This window comes from Silurus meridionalis, chromosome 17, assembly GCF_014805685.1.
Source record: "Silurus meridionalis isolate SWU-2019-XX chromosome 17, ASM1480568v1, whole genome shotgun sequence".
In the NCBI taxonomy this organism is placed as follows: Eukaryota; Metazoa; Chordata; class Actinopteri; order Siluriformes; family Siluridae; genus Silurus; species Silurus meridionalis.
This window is the reverse complement of record NC_060900.1, coordinates 8,306,801-8,323,236: the sequence shown is the minus strand read 5'-3', so window position 1 is coordinate 8,323,236 and position 16,436 is coordinate 8,306,801. Positions and strand designations below refer to the sequence as shown.

General features: G+C 36.9%; 1 protein-coding gene across 1 annotated transcript; it reads left to right on the top strand.

Annotated features, from left to right (window-relative positions):
- The first annotated feature begins 1,861 nt into the window (after positions 1-1,861).
- tkta (transketolase a) lies at positions 1,862-14,811 on the top strand. The gene is made up of 14 exons (XM_046872084.1): positions 1,862-2,069; positions 4,001-4,118; positions 5,158-5,271; positions 6,540-6,637; positions 7,683-7,874; positions 8,266-8,384; positions 8,588-8,781; positions 8,999-9,163; positions 9,929-10,085; positions 10,952-11,082; positions 11,969-12,052; positions 12,290-12,383; positions 12,733-12,855; positions 13,808-14,811. Exons 1-14 carry the CDS (start codon positions 1,963-1,965, stop codon positions 13,993-13,995), a joined length of 1,884 nt encoding a protein of 627 aa, XP_046728040.1. The 5' UTR covers positions 1,862-1,962; the 3' UTR covers positions 13,996-14,811.
- The last annotated feature ends 1,625 nt before the right edge of the window (positions 14,812-16,436 follow it).

The following is a 16,436-nucleotide window of genomic DNA, read 5'->3' as shown; positions in this document are numbered from 1 at the left end:
TTTAATTATAAATATGATATTGGACATGGCATGTCAAAATATTCCACACCAATATCCCCAGGCTAACACTTGCTGGCTAAAAGGTGATATGTGAATTACTTGCTTTTATTCTAGTACTAATATTACTCATATTGCTGTTTTTCACCAGGTAGAAGATTAAAAACAACAGCAAAACATGTTTTCTTTTTTTTTCTTTTGTTTGACAGCAGCATCTCAACTTTGTAGTTTATTTTTATGATTATTTTTTACCTTCATTGTAATAAGTTTTAAAGGTTTGACTTTTGACTTCTCAAAATCTTTACTTTGTATCTCCAATTTTTAAGTAATTATCACTAGATTGTATTGTAGTTTCTTAATTTTCTGACTTTCTCAAAAGGGTTGGGGGAGGTGGACCTATGGTGCTTTTTTCTCAACATTTTCATCATGATGTGTTTCTACCATGTATTACATGTAGTATATTCACATTAGGTGAATATGATGTGATAAGAACTAGCACACTTTAGCAGTAATGATCACAGCATTTCTTGTCCTTAAGGGGTGATTTGTCACGAGTAATAAATGTGACAAAAGAACAGATAACAGGGTCATGAACGGGGTCAAGAAGTAACCATAAGTAAATCACATACTACTTAAAAAAAAAAATCATAATGGATGTGCCCCAACACTATTATTTTTCTTTAATTGAAAAGAACCTGGACATTCAGAGATAATGAGGGAATGATTGGAAAATGTAGGAAAAAAAAGTTACACAAATGGCAAAAGAGGTTACATAAAGATTGTATATTGACTGTTTTTGGGTACATCTACGCAACTGCCTGGCTTTATTTATTGTATTCCTTTACTTGCCATTTTCACTTTATTATTAATTTTGTACTATTGTTAAAAACTGCCCATGACGATGTCTGTTTAGAAAGATGATGACATTAGTTTGTAACTCGCTCACTAGTTTATCTAAAATAAATAGCTGTTCAAAACACGTATCTGACTGAGTTCATACTAATAGTAGCTGTTACTCCACAAGCACATCTGTTAAATACCATCCAGTAAACAAATCCTCATCAGATACATTACTCACATTGCTTTTATGAATGGAATTTAAAGGCAAGTGTGAAGACGGGATAAATGGTATGACGCCAGTGTGATGGATTACATACCAAATATGTTTTATGTCAACCTAAGCTCTGTAGTTGTTGAAAATACCATTGTGACGCTTGTTTCCCCTGTCTTGCTTTAAACCTTCTGCCTTTCATATCTTGCTAATGGAAAAGCGAGAGAGTGATTTGTATTTTTTTATATTTTCATTCAACGTCAAAATACAAATTTATTTATTTCCAATTATTTGTGTTTTGTTTCCGTTTACGTAACAGTGAATCAGCATTTCTTGCTTGTTCTAATGCTAATGAACTTTGCAGCCTCACTATGTTCAGCTTTTGTTGCTAATATCACAAAAGGCCAATACGACTTCGCAGCTTTTCTATTTGTATTTTTGTTCGTTTGTTTTTTTTTAATTATTATTATTATTCAGTGTCAGTTACACTGGCCTTATCTATGTAACTTCACACTCCAAATTTCCAAGAGTGCTCAGTTACACAGCTGGGTAGCATATAAAGCATTAAAGGACCTTAAATTAAACTTAAAATATAGATTAGTAATTAATCTAGTAATTAATTAATCATCATCTCTATTGTACATATGCAAGTTTGAATAAAAGACTTGTGAGCATGCAGCTCTAATTCCAGACTTTTTTGACACAGACATTGAATATATTGTTTCTTTGTTGTGTAATGGCTCATTTCAGAGTTCCACACCTCTCTCTCTCTCTCTCTCTCTCTCTCTCTCTCTCTCTCTCTCTCTCTCTCTCACACACACACACACACACACAGAGAGATTACAGCACGCACCATCGACTTTCATTCATTTTCCACGCTGTACAACATACAAGTATATACTCAGGACTGCATCATGGAGCCCCATCACAAACCAGATAATCAAACACTGCAGGAGCTGAGGAACATCGCGAACCGACTCCGAATCAGTTCCATAAAGGCGACCACTGCAGCTGGCAGTGGGTAAGAGACATTCACTGTATATATTCTTATTCTCTCTCTCTCTCTCTCTCTCTCTCTCTCTCTCTCTCTCTCTCATTTCTTTCATTAATGATGCTCCATAAGTCATTGTTCTGCACCATGGAAGAAATAAAGCTTATCTCCAAACTGAAGTCTGAAAAGGGCTCAGAGTAAAAGAAAAATGATTCAGTTGCAATATATACAGCATAGTGACATTAATTTTTTTTGGCATATGATGGCAGGTTCAGCTTTGACACCATGCCCCTGGAGCAGAGAGAGTTAAGGGCAGTGCTCAAGGACCCAACAGGGGCAGTTTGGCAGTGCTGGGACTTAAACCCCCAACTTTTTAATGCAGTTTAGGTTTACACACTACATAGAAATGCATATGCCCAAAACTTATCTGCACATATGACATGAGTTTTAGAATGCATCTGTGTATGTGCTGCTACTGTACCACACTGCATGTGTAGCTCCTGCTGATTCCATGTGAATCAGAAGCTGTGGTTATGTGCTCAGCAAGGCTCACACACCTGGTCTTACCTTAGACTGGTTTAAACCAGAAATTAATCTGAAGAAGAAAAAGAAAACTGCTGAAATGGACCCTGGTGTCCTATTTTCTCTTTTTTTTTTACACATTTCTCATACTTTCTCTCAGGCTAAATAACAAAAGTGGTTATTGTATTAGTCGGCAAATGCAATATATATGGTGTATATACTGTAAATATTTTATATAATTAAAATGTATTTGTAATTATATAGCACACATTTCTAATAGTGAGTTATAAAGTATGAATATTACTTAATATAGTATATTATGGCAAGTAAAATCTAGTTAATGATGAAAACGTCTTGTCTAATGATTCTTTTCTAAAAAAAAATAATAATAAAATCATCTACCGCAGTTATATCATTTGGGACAGAATAATATTTAGACATTTCACAACAACTGAAATACCCAGTAATGAGATTAATGTGGCTACATGGGAAAACCCCCCACGTGATGAAATATATAGTTTCTTTTCTGCATGAATCTCAAATGTAAAATTGAAGCATTTGGAATTACTAGCAAAAAAAATAAAGAAAGGATTGAAGACATATTGACACACCTGGTGTCTGATTACAAACGGGATTAAAGATTCATGAAGTTACTGAGCAACTCAAAAACTATGAGGATGTATTTGTCTACTACTTTCTAACAACTACAGTTTACTACAATGGCTTTTTGACTGCAATTTGCATGAAGAGTTCTGCATTGATGTGTCCTTCACTGAACATTACATTTCAACAATAATGGAACTGTAATGAATGGATATTCAATGCCACCCAGATGAGGATGAGTTCCCTTTGAGTGGTTTCTCTCAAGGTTTCTACCATCCCAAGGAGATTTTCCTTGCCACGGTCACCATTGTTTTTTTTTATTAGAGATCCATTTATAGTGAATAAACGTATATATTTATGAAAAGCTACTTTGGAAAAAAGTCCATTGTTAAAAGTCAAAGTTAATTTAATGAACTTTATGCTATATGTTTTACCACTTTTATATTGCCTACTCTACTTAAAAGGGACATCAATTTAAAAATATATATAATAATATCTAAATATATATGAACAAATGATCTATTATATAATATGTGCATGTTGTAAACCAGGGGTCACCAACCTATTTGATACTGAGAGCTATTTCTTGGGTACCGATTAATGTAAAGGGCTACCAGTTTGATACACACTTCTGAAATAACAAATTTGCTCAATTTACCTTTAATTATATGTTAGTATTAATAATTAATGATATTAATCTATATCTAATCATCTATATGTTAATAAACGCTTAGAATCCATTTGTGATTGCATTTATGACATTACTGTATGTTTGTGTTTGCACACCCGTTTTTAATTTTTTGAATGCAACGTGGAAAGTTTTCTTTGCTCCGCAGGCACCCAACATCATGTTGCAGTGCAGCAGAGATCATGTCTGTGCTCTTCTTCCACGTCATGAAATACAAACCTGCTGACCCACGCAATCCCAACTATGACCGCTTTGTTCTTTCCAAGGTAACAGATACAATGCTACATCTTATAGATATAAACATATGAGATCAACATTGTATAGAACACCAAGTTTAATTTACGTGACTAATAATACAGAAAAGAATCCGTCTGCCTCTCAATTTGATAACCCAGTTTCTACCACGCAGACGGATGTGATCTCTGTCTGAACAGTGTCGGATAATCTGATAGGGTTGCGAGACATTGTGTATGTGAAAGGTAACACTAGTCTAGATGTGACCAACCGGTTGAGGCAGATTGCATTAGGTCTGGGGAGTTTTCTTGTCCTTTTTCTGACAAGGGCTTTTCGTTTGAATGAAAACAGGTTAGTTATGTGGTGTAGACAAAATTATTAGTCAACACCGCATAATACTGTGATATATAAACTTCTGGCAGTTGTGACAATTTCTTTCCAGGTGATACATTGATCAGTTCATTAGTGTCTAGTTATTGACATGCGATTCATTACAATTTCATTTAAACCTGGTGTTATTGATGGTGCCATCAAAACAACCAGATGCCAATTAGACGATACATGATAATCTATAATCTAACAATATCCCCCGGCTAACTACTCTATGGAGAACATGTGCACACTTGTCCATTCAAGACAGCTACCCAATCAGCTAATCATGTTGCAGCATATACCAGTCAAAAGAACTCAGTTAATGCTGGCATCAAACATCAGAATTAAACATCAGGACATCACTACAGTCTCTGACGTTGAGTTGTTACTGTCCGATGGACGAGTCACTAGATTTTACGTAGAAACATCCATTCAGCAGCAGTTCTGCAGACAGAAACGCTTTGTTCAAAAAGGTCAAAGGAGAATGACCAGACTGTTTCTAGCTGACATCTACAGTAACTCAAATAAGCACTCTTTACAACCACACTGAGCAGAAAAGCATCTCACAACAACAACAGGTTGGAGCCTCTAATAGCAAAAAGCCCACATCTGTTTTCACTCTTGTTCCACTCTTCTGTGGTTGTAAAGAGTGCTTATTTGCGGTATAAAACCCCTATGTGTTAACTTTGCGTGTTTAAGGGCCATGCTGCTCCTGTGCTGTATGCCGCCTGGGCAGAAGCAGGTCACCTCCAGGAGAGCGAGCTGCTTAACCTCCGAAAGATTGACTCCATCCTGGAAGGCCATCCAGTTCCAGTAAGCAAATACTGTACATATACATGGAGCTCCACAATAGACTTTCTACTGGTTGACTGAATATGAAAGATACTTTAATTAGCATTTCACTACAAATTACTCTTAATGTTTTTTATTATACAAGAACTTGGAAAGTGGCACATAGAGTTGACATCAAATCCTGCACCTTGATTCCTATTCCTATTTTTGTATTTAACATATCTGTATGTGTGAGCATAAATTAGTAACCATCTGCAAGTAGAATTTACTATGTTAATAAATCTTGATGTAGAAAGAGGACATGACATACAACAACATTGTAGAAAATACGATTTGAATCAGATGTGGAACTGGACTTCTATCTGGTTGGATGGAAACGTTTCACTAATCACCGAGCAGCTCCTTCAAGCTTCTTCAAGCTTCTTTAGAGTAGTGAAACGTTTCGATACAACCAGAGAGAAGTCTAGGTGAAATGACTCAACCTCCAATCTTTACAAAATCAAAAATTAAAGAACTTTGGTGGTTGGCAGGACTCATGGGAAGAAAATATAAAAAAAAAAAAAAAAAAAAAAGAAGAAATAGAGGACAATAATAAGACAGTGAATTCTGATTGAGGGATGAAAAGAGAAAATGTCTAATAAGGTCAATCTTTTTGTTTAGATGTTTAATAACTTTATTTTCTATTAATGTATTATTAATAATAAATTAAATAATACATTTAAAAAATATTGATTCATTTTATTTATTTATTTTTATTGTAACTTTATTGTAACAAAGTTTTGATTTATACGTTTCACCACAGGAAAGACTTTAAAGCAGAGAATTTGGCATGATGATAGTAAATTGTAACAATAAATAGTTATAAACTATCTCCTGTTAAGAGTAAATAGAAATGTTGGTGGAACTTTAGTTTTTTTGTTTAATGTATGTAATAAATAGAACTAACATGTCTCATGGACATTCTACCACATCAACAACTACAAACTGAAAAAAGGATGATGTCTTTTATATATATATATATATATATATATATATATATATATATATATATATATATATATATATATATATATATATATGCATGCTTTATTAGTATTACTGCCAGATTTTGTTAATGTTAAAGCTTAAAAAATTGTTGAAGAATGAAGTTTTGCTCAAATGTGTGTGTGTGTGTGTGTGTGTGTGTGTGTGTGTGTGTGTGTGTGTGTGTGTGTGTGTGTTTTATTTAATGTTTTATGTATTTATGTATGTATGTATGTATTTATTTATTTATTTATTTTTAAATATAGAAACAGCAGTTTGTGGATGTGGCCACAGGTTCTCTCGGGCAAGGACTTGGTGCTGCATGTGGAATGGCCTATACTGGAAAATATTTTGACAAAGCGAGGTATTAAACAATTTTCATAAAATAACTGCTAATTAAAAAACTTTCTTTCGGCTTCTCCCGTTAGGGGTCGCCACAGCGGATCCTCCGCACGTTTTTGATTTGGCACATGTTTTACGCTGGATGCCCTTCCTAACGCAAACCTCCCCAATTTATCCGGGCTTGGGACCGGCACTGAGAGTGGCTGGGGATAAAATAACTGCTAATACAATGATAAATATGACCACGACATGACACACCATTCTCTCAAGCAAATGCATTGTAGGTACAGAAATGAATCAAATTTGTAGTCTTTAGTGTGAGCTCGGTGTTTAATTTCTTTTTATTTTTTTGCATTTGCTTCCTCATCTCTTTTAACATCGTCTTCATTCTCTGTATTTCTGCATTCCGTCAATTTGTCAGCTCCAATAAGACACTAATGGGGAACTAATCTTACAATTGCACTCTTCATTTTCCTTGCTGCCCTTATCACTATATTTATCTTTTCCCCCTCATCAGCTTCCCTCATCAGTTTTCTGTCGATCAGTTTATTTATTTATTTCATGGCTGCCCCCAAAGCTCAGTCACAAGTTGTTGTTTTTTTTTTTACCATAATTATCACCAATGATGCTGAATGTGATGGCATGACTACAGTACAACCCAAACCATAACCAGAACCATTTCTGATCATATTTGACATCTACAGCAATCTGCTCAAATGTTAATCACTTTTTCATTTTATAGCTACGAAATCAAAATCAGTAAGCTGTGTTTAGCTTCTGGGTGTGTGGTTTTGCCAGGTGTATTTGTGTTGGAGTGGCAGAGTCAACCTTTTCTTTTCATGTAGATAAAGCTTTATAGTAATATCAGTTTAATTAAACTCTATATCATTTTTAAGCCAGATGAATAATTTACTGTTCATGTCTAAAATGAACTAATTGTATTATTTTAATAACATTTCACTTCACAGTAATTTGTTGCTCTGTGAGAATCTTAATATACATTGCCAGTCTTTTGCATTGGATATATTTATTAATATCTTTTTATTTCCATCTCCTTGTTTCTGTAGTTACCGGGTGTACTGCTTGCTGGGTGATGGTGAGCTGTCTGAGGGCTCCGTGTGGGAGGCCATGGCCTTTGCTTCCTTCTATCAGTTGAACAACTTGGTGGCCATTCTGGACATCAACCGCCTGGGCCAGAGCGACCCTGCACCCCTACAGCACCAGGTGGAGAAGTACAAGAAACGCTGCGAAGCCTTCGGGTGAGTGTCTACATGCATGGGCACATGGGTTGGCGTACCATCTGGTGTGTATTCCATATCGCTTCCAGTGTGTCTGGGAAATCCTTCAGATTCATCGTGACTACAGAGACTTAATATCTTTGGCTCATAACTGAAACATAATATTATAAAAACTAGAATACTGTACTTTCAAATGAATAACTGGAGAATTTGTGATTTTAATCTTTATTTTTGTTACATTCATTGTTTGACTGGTTTTCTTCTCCGTATTTTGTTCCATTATTTCAGTATTTTATTGCCACTACTTTGTGTGTGATATATTTCATTCGGACACAGCAAACATATACTAAAGTTCGAGAATGACTACAGTGCTTCACTATGCTTACACATATTATTTCGTGTGTGTGTGCAGATGGCATGCTGTCATTGTGGATGGTCACAATGTGGAGGAGCTGTGTAAGGCTCTGTGTCAACCTCATGACCAAGCCATTGCTATCGTTGCCTTAACCTTTAAGGGCAAAGGCATTCCAGGTACAACACACACACAAATTATATAAGCTGAATTATAAACCTCTCAACACTACCCATCAACTTTACATGTCTTCCCAGTACAACAGTAATAGTCACTGTACTCTACCTCGCTCTCACACATATATATGCTTTGGTGTGTGTGTGTGTGTGTGTGTGTGTGTGTGTGTGTGTGTGTGTGTGTGTGTGTGTTTTGTGCGTTATAGCATCAGAGGATAAGATGGGTTGGCACGGTAAACCCCTGCCTGTGGATATGGCTGACAGTGTAATAAAAAACCTACAAAGTCAGATAACAAGCAGCATAAAGCTGTCTCCTCTGATACCAGTTGAAGACGCGCCTACTGTCAGCCTGAAAAACATCCACATGCTTAGCGAACCGAGCTACAAACTTGGAGAGAAGGTACAGAAACTGGCACAAGAAAAAACCTAATATTTAAGTGGTAACTCTAAACATAAGATTTACAGACAAACCTCTTCAGTTCAGTTTTGGCAGAAATAAATCTAACTAGTTCGATGACACCTTTAATGCGTAAAACTTCTCAGAAAGGACATTTTAGATGCAGAAATCTGCAGATTCGAATAAACAGAAACTACAAAATGTGGATTTAACCTTTCAGATTGCTACGAGGAAGGCCTACGGACTGGCTCTCGCAAAACTCGGCCGTTCCCATGAGCGCGTCGTTGTCATGGATGCAGACACGAAGAATTCCACCTTTTCTGAGCTCTTCAAGAATGAATTCCCAAACCGCTATGTGGAGTGCTACATTGCAGAGCAGAATATGGTACGTGACTACAGAATATCCGTGTCGAATTCTCATAAATACTCGTGAACTGAAAAACTGAAGCGCAAATTCAGATTCCACTTCATTTAAACTAGGGAGCAGTGTACATTCTTACATTTTCATTACAATTAATGGTACAATAAACATTTCCGAAAAAAAAAAGATTTCTGTTTGATGACGGCCAGTCCTCAGAGCAGCCCTTATCAAAGCCAGTATATCACTGTCTAATGTTCTTTAAGCAAAAGCTGATGGTTAATATACAGTACCTACATAGAAGGCAGTGAAAATGATTAATTATAAGTTCGAGAAATGGAATTGTAATCCTACGAAGGCTAAACGAGAAACGTCTTCTGCGTGCTCTGCATAGCATTGCATGCGTGTTTCATTGCCTCAGTCATTACAGTAAATTGCTAAAAAAAAACAGGTAGCTACTGTGGAGTCATAGATGAGGAAAGTTTTGCAAAGGATGCAGCAGTATTTCTGAATTATTGCTACACAGCCTCTTGTAACCACTGAACAATAGTTGCGTGTGTTTGTGTTTTTGCAAGCTTCTCAAGGCAACAATGGCATAAAAAATGTTGCATTATATGAAGTAGTTAACGACATTTATTAAAGCCACTGACCTATAAAACAGGTCAGGATTTATATAACTATCCTACCTAGTTTTCTTTTATTAATAATTCTACTAGGATGTACTCAGACACACTGAGTTTTGGCTGTGCCTGTGTGAAATGAGAATTTTTGTGACTTTTTTCTTTTTTTCAGGTGAGTGTAGCTGTGGGATGTGCAGCTCGTGATCGCAACGTTGTTTTTGCATCTACGTTTGCCACGTTCTTCACCCGAGCCTTTGACCAGTTGCGCATGGCCGCCATCTCCGAGAGCAACATCAACCTCTGTGGCTCGCACTGTGGCGTTTCCATCGGTTAGTTTTTTCTGATCCTGACCTCTCAAATCCTTTCCTTTTTGATCTTACTGTAACCGATATAAGTGTTAATGACAGGGTGGTGGGATGCAGCTAGAAGCAAAGTGGAGACACAATGTTATTCTTCATTAAATAACTTTGTTTTTAAAACCTATTTATCGGTATTGCTGAGGAGGGAAGACAAGCTGCTGTGAATGAGTTATATAGTTTATACTGTATATATATATATATATATATATATATATATATATATATATACTGTATATAAACTGTATATATAATGACACTTATTAGAACATATACGTTCAAATAAAACTATGACTCGTCCTATTGGCAGGAAAAATTACAGTCAGAGGTCTAGAATGAATCAAACTTTTTGGATTATTTAATGTTTATTTACATGCAGGTTGAATACCACAACACACCAATAAGTAGGAATGCACATTTCTGTAGATGTAGCCTTCTACCGTACCAATTGTGGTGCGGTTCCATCCCATAATGCACCTGTTCCTTGATGAGCAAAATTCATGGGTCAGTTTGCACGAGCCGAATTCTGTGCACTGCTCCATTCCTTGTTAGTAAAGTTTGTCTATAACGAAACTACCGGTACGTTTTTTCTCTTCTGACCAGTTCTTCTTTTTTAGTTCACTTCCCTGTGGTTAGTTTCCTCACATCTTCCTCTTTCTAGTTTTCACCATGCTTGCAATCCAATGTGGCATCAATACTGTTGCTTCTGCTAAGTAAAACACCACAGTGCAGACTACACTGATCACTTCTACTTGTCTGCTCAATCCGTGTAGAACAACTGATATATTACCTACAGCTTGGTTTTGTGTACTGACTTTGTATGTGTGATTATATCTCAGGAGAGGATGGTGCTTCTCAGATGGCACTGGAAGACTTGGCAATGTTCAGAGCCATTCCCACTGCCACAGTGTTCTACCCGAGTGATGCTGTGTCCACTGAGAAAGCAGTGGAGCTAGCTGCTAACACCAAGGTTCTTACAATTCTCTTAGAACAATTATCGTAGAATATTGAACGTGTTTGACTCAGGGCTTGAAACAAACACCTGACCAAGGCAACAGTGATTAACAACAACAACAACAACAACAACAAAAAACACTATGTACAATGTGTCTGTGCACATGTTGTTCACTCAGTGTGATCACTTTTGTTATGGTTTATTTATTATTTATGGTCACATTGCAGAAGCTGGTGTGAACTGACAGCATCCACTTGAAAAGAGTGTAAAATGTAGAATGTCATAAAAAGGGAAAAAATTACTATATATATATATATATATATATATATATATATATATATATATATATATATATATATATATATACTGTATATATAGTCACTCTAAATTTTGAAACCATATACATATACATGTAACACCGTCCAGGCATAATATTATGGATCAATGGTCCTTGGTTGTCCAGGACCCTGTCGCCAGTTCACCACTGTTCCTTCCTTGGAGCACTTTTGATAGATACTGACCACTGCAGACCAGGAACATCCCACAAGAGCTGCAGTTTTGGAGACGCTCTGCCCCAGTCGTCTAGACATCACAATCTGGCTCTTGTCAAACTCAATCAAATTCTTACGCTTGCCCATTTTTCCTGCTTCTAACACATCAAGTTTGAGGACAAAATCACACTAACAGGTGCCATAATGACGAGATACTCAGTGTTATTCACTTCACCTATCATAATATTATGCCTGATCTGTGTTTGTGGACTGTATATTTGGAGTGACAATTAAACTTCAGTCTTTGTTTCAAGCCCTGGTTTTATTGAACACACTTCATCTGTAGTTCTCCTGCTAGTCTGTAGAGACTGTGTTTACGTAAGGTTGCATACTCTTTTTTTTTTTTATAGGGTATTTGCTTCATCCGAACCAGCCGCCCTGAAAACCCCGTAATCTACAAGAGCAACGAAGAGTTCCGTGTCGGCCAGGCGAAGGTGTGTTACCTAAAAAGTCTGTCCTCTCTGGCAAACTGAGTCTTTCGATTTCCTCTCTTCCTCTCTGTATTTGTATCTGCTTAGAACACATAATCTGTATTCAAATTCAAAAAATCGGGTTTGCGCTTACAGACCAAATCCAGCAGACACTAACTGCATGTATCAGATTATATAGATCAGATCGTTTACAGATTTGTCACGTGATAATGAATTACACGCTGTGGTGTTCACGTGCAGGTTGTATACAAGTCGAGCAAGGACCAGGTGACTGTGATAGGAGCTGCTGTAACTCTTCACGAGGCTCTCGATGCAGCCGAACACCTGAAAAAAGGTACTTCAGCATGCAGAAAAGCTGACAAATATGAACATTCAGTATCCTTACAAAGCCAAATACATGACATAGCTCTTACTATAAGATGGTTTGGTCGTTTTGGGGTACATTGAGAGAAATGACAGCTGTAGTATAGATGCTGTGAGCAGTAGGCAGTGCCATTGTGACACAGTTCCCATAAACTGTGATAAACTGGCATCCCTGGCATTCCGGGTGTATTCCTGAAGAACATCTAGTGCTCCTGAGAAATGCTTTGTACACAATAAAGCACATAGTGGGAATGAATGCAAGACAAAATTCCTGAATTTTGTAATATATTAAAACTGACAGTATTATTTTGTCTTCTCAGAGGGCATACACATTCGAGTGATTGACCTTTTTACTATTAAACCCCTGGACTCAAAAACAATTATCGAAAATGCCCGGGCCACAGGGGGTCACATTATCACTGTTGAGGACCACTACTATGAAGGTGAGTGATATAAAACACTTTTGGTTCATCCCTTTGAACTATTTTTACTCTGTAAGCGTAGTATTCAATATCCTCTATTTAATATCTGCTAGTTACTTTATTGCTACAGAAAAAACCTGTAGTTTTAATAGTTTTAATAGTATTAGTGGTAGTGTAGGTTAGGGATGTATTTCGACTGTCTGCTGCAATGCCTCAGGACTGCATTTAAGTGGCTATCGCTGAACAGTTCACCATGACAACACTATAATAAATGGACATTTGGCACCACCCAGATAAACAGCACCGTTTCAAAAGCATAGGCAAAGTACGCAGTCGCCAATGGCGCAATCAGAGACCTCTGCCCTCGTCCATTTAAATGATTTATCTGTTTTTCTGCTTAAATGTAACACAGTATATGTTGTGGAGACAATCGGAATCTCGTCTAGGGTACCAAAAAGCTTGAATTGGCCCTGCGAATAAGAATGGGTTCTATTTTTTTTTTAGTTTGTTTTCTTAACCAGAGGTTTAAAGTTCCTTCCTCTTACCTCATGATCCCAGAGTTTTCCATTGCTAATTAAGGATACATTTGTAAGGCTCAAATATATAGGCACTAAACTTATACGTTCCCGCTTCATAACCTCTTTTACATCCCACTAATTGCATTGCATCCAACTGAGGGACACTTTTGTAAGTGCGAATGCATATAGAACAGAATTTTCATGCAAATATGAGGACAAGAGTAGAGAGCGGAAGTGTAGGCCGTGTCTTGTGGGCTTACCGTGACCTACAAAACTGCCTCATAAATAATGTGTAAATATCTATCTTTTGCCATTTGGATGTTTTGTTGAATTTCATGGCTGTGTGAGTTTGTTTCTGGTGTCCCAGCTCCTGCATTATCACTTCAGAAAAGCCCTATTTGTTGTTTCGTGTTGTTGAACACAAGGTGTTGATGTTATGATGTGTGATCACACAGGTGGTCTGGGAGAAGCTGTGTGCTCAGCGGTGGTGAACGAACATGACTTCACCGTACGGCGTCTCGCGGTGTCCCACGTACCACGCAGCGGAAAACCCCGAGAGCTCCTCAAACTCTTCAACATCGACTGTGATGCCATTGTTCAGGCAGTAAAGAAGATACTCAATGACACTGGCAACAAAAAGTAACACAGTGATTAACAGGGTCATTATAATAAAATAGAAAAAGAAGAGAAAAATAGAACCAGATGATTAGTAGCTGTAAGTCATGAAAACTAGGTTTGTGTCCTTTTTTTTTCCTGCTGAATCGTGAAACATTGTGAAAGAATAAACTATAATACAGTTTACATTACATTATTTTTATTAGCCAACATCTAGACAAGCTGGAGCAAGTTTACACTCCATATTACAAACTACATTTTATAAATACGTTGAAAAACGGTCCTGAACGCTCCATCATGCTCTAAAATGCTCGAGACAATGTTATGTAGAGATGTTGGAAACTTTAATGTGCACATGCATGAAAGTACAGGTAGCCAATCAGACTGCGTATGTAAAGATTCTAAAGCCTGTGGCCAGAAAAAGTGTACAAATGTTTTAAGCCACAAGCAGAACAAATTAGTATGAGAAACTTTACCCTGAAGAAAATGTTTGGTTTGCCGCTAGCCTATTTTCATCCCTTAAAACTGGGAACTCAATGACAATCTATTAGAAATCAGCGTGGAGGCAATAAACATGTTTGGGAAACGTTCAATATGGAATATATGCAATACTGTTTTGCACGCTATTGAAAGAAAACATTTTCACCACATTACTAAAAATGATTTATTGACAGTTGAATAAAAAGTATACTGCAAAATTTGATTTGTGAATTACAAGTTTGCTATAAAAAAAAAAAATTATTCTCTAAATGAAAATTGGAGACTATATTTGCATACCCTAAAGTTCTTTTGCATTCCCCGAGGCTGCACAAGCTTCCAGGATGAATAAACACCTCTGGTTTGATTTGTTTCTGCTTTTATTTCTTTACGAGGTCTTGTGTATACCTGCGAAGTAATGAGATATTAGAATATGAATCGATTTAAATGGTATGACGAGGATGAAAAGAATGTATAAACCATATGCTGTGTTCTTCCCGGTGTATCTTTTTAATCATGGCAGATTTTGAAGTAGTGTTAAAACAGTGCTCTCTTGCACCATCAGCAAAAAACACCGACCATGGGAACTGAGGGAAAATGCTTCTGGGAGAATGGTGTTTCATCATCCAAAGACTTGTAGAATCTGTGCCAGAAAGCTCTGAACCATTCTGGCCGGTCACAGTGGCCGTTGTAACACCATGCCACACGTGCACTGCTGAGAGCTGAGGTTTGACAAGTTTTTAATCAAGATCTGTGCCAAAATGTCAGACTATCCCTTTAAGAACAGGGCTCTTGCTGAGTCATGGTGTCTCACCTAACCCACCACTAGAAGTTGATGTAATTGATCGAGCGACTTGCTAAAACTTGTAACTGTTCCTCTCGTCTGGCTTGTTTCCTCACTAGCATTAAAGTAAACTCAAGCAGGCCTTCGATTCGGAACACGACCTCAATGCTGGTAGAAGGCTTTTAATCAGATTGGCGAGCTGATTTCGTTTCAGAGCCAATGTAACGACATCGGGGGTGACTAAGCACGCTTCGAGAACCTCCAGTTGGGAGCCAACAAGCCAAATAAGGTCATGTGCACACTGTACTCCACACACTTTACACACATATATACACACCAGCTTCCCAACTCTTACTCATTCACCCAACAGCTCATTTTACAGACTTGACTGGTTTAAATTAGCTACAGAAAAACACCAGGTAGTGAAGGTTGCCCCCTTTGTGTGCTCTTCAGTCCTGTGTAGATCGTACATGTTTGTTATTCAGCTGCAGAAGCTTCAAGTGTATATAGTAGTTAACGGACTGTTGTTACCCTCTGTTCCTTTTGTAAAAGCTGCATTTTTTTTTTTTATTTCAATCAAAAATTCTGAAGCTTCAGACATTATACTTTTCTTAAAAATATGCTTTTCCAGCATGATTTTTTTTTGTTTTTTGGAGAACTACAGAAAAGGCAAAAGTAAAATAATTAATACTCAGATAGACATTTATAACCAGTCATACAAAATGAAATATTCTAAGATGCTGCAAACCTCTTTCTTTAAAAATAAAATAAAAATTAAGCTTTAAAAAAAAACAACAACTCAAACTATGTTCACAATGTGCCCACAATTTCTCCACATGGAATCCTTTTTTTTTTTTTTGTAAAGCTCAGCTACTGATAGTTTCACACATTGCTCCATGAGGAAACACTACCACCTGCTGGAGAAAACAAATATTTCAGCATCATTCATTTAAGATTAAAACTAGTTTCTGCTGAACATCTACCACAGCACTTCTGTGTATATATACACCGATCAGGCATAACTATATTATAACATTATGACAGGTGAAATGAATAACACTGATTATCTCTATCATGGCACCTGTTAGTGTGTGGGATATTATTAGACAGCAAGTGAACATTTTGTGTTAGAAGCAGGGAAAATGGACGAGCATGAGAATTTAAGTGAGTTTGGCAAAGGGCAAATTGTGATGTCTAGACGACTGGGG

What these genes read in the sequence shown, in the direction of transcription:
- tkta (XM_046872084.1), top strand. Translation starts at nt 1,963, where the DNA reads ATGGAGCCCCATCACAAACCAGATAATCAAACACTGCAGGAGCTGAGG. An exon ending in AAATATTTTGACAAAGCGAG is followed by an intron (nt 6,638 to 7,682) that starts GTATTAAACAAT and finishes TTGTTTCTGTAG; the next exon opens with TTACCGGGTGTACTGCTTGC. An exon ending in GCACTGTGGCGTTTCCATCG is followed by an intron (nt 10,086 to 10,951) that starts GTTAGTTTTTTC and finishes ATTATATCTCAG; the next exon opens with GAGAGGATGGTGCTTCTCAG.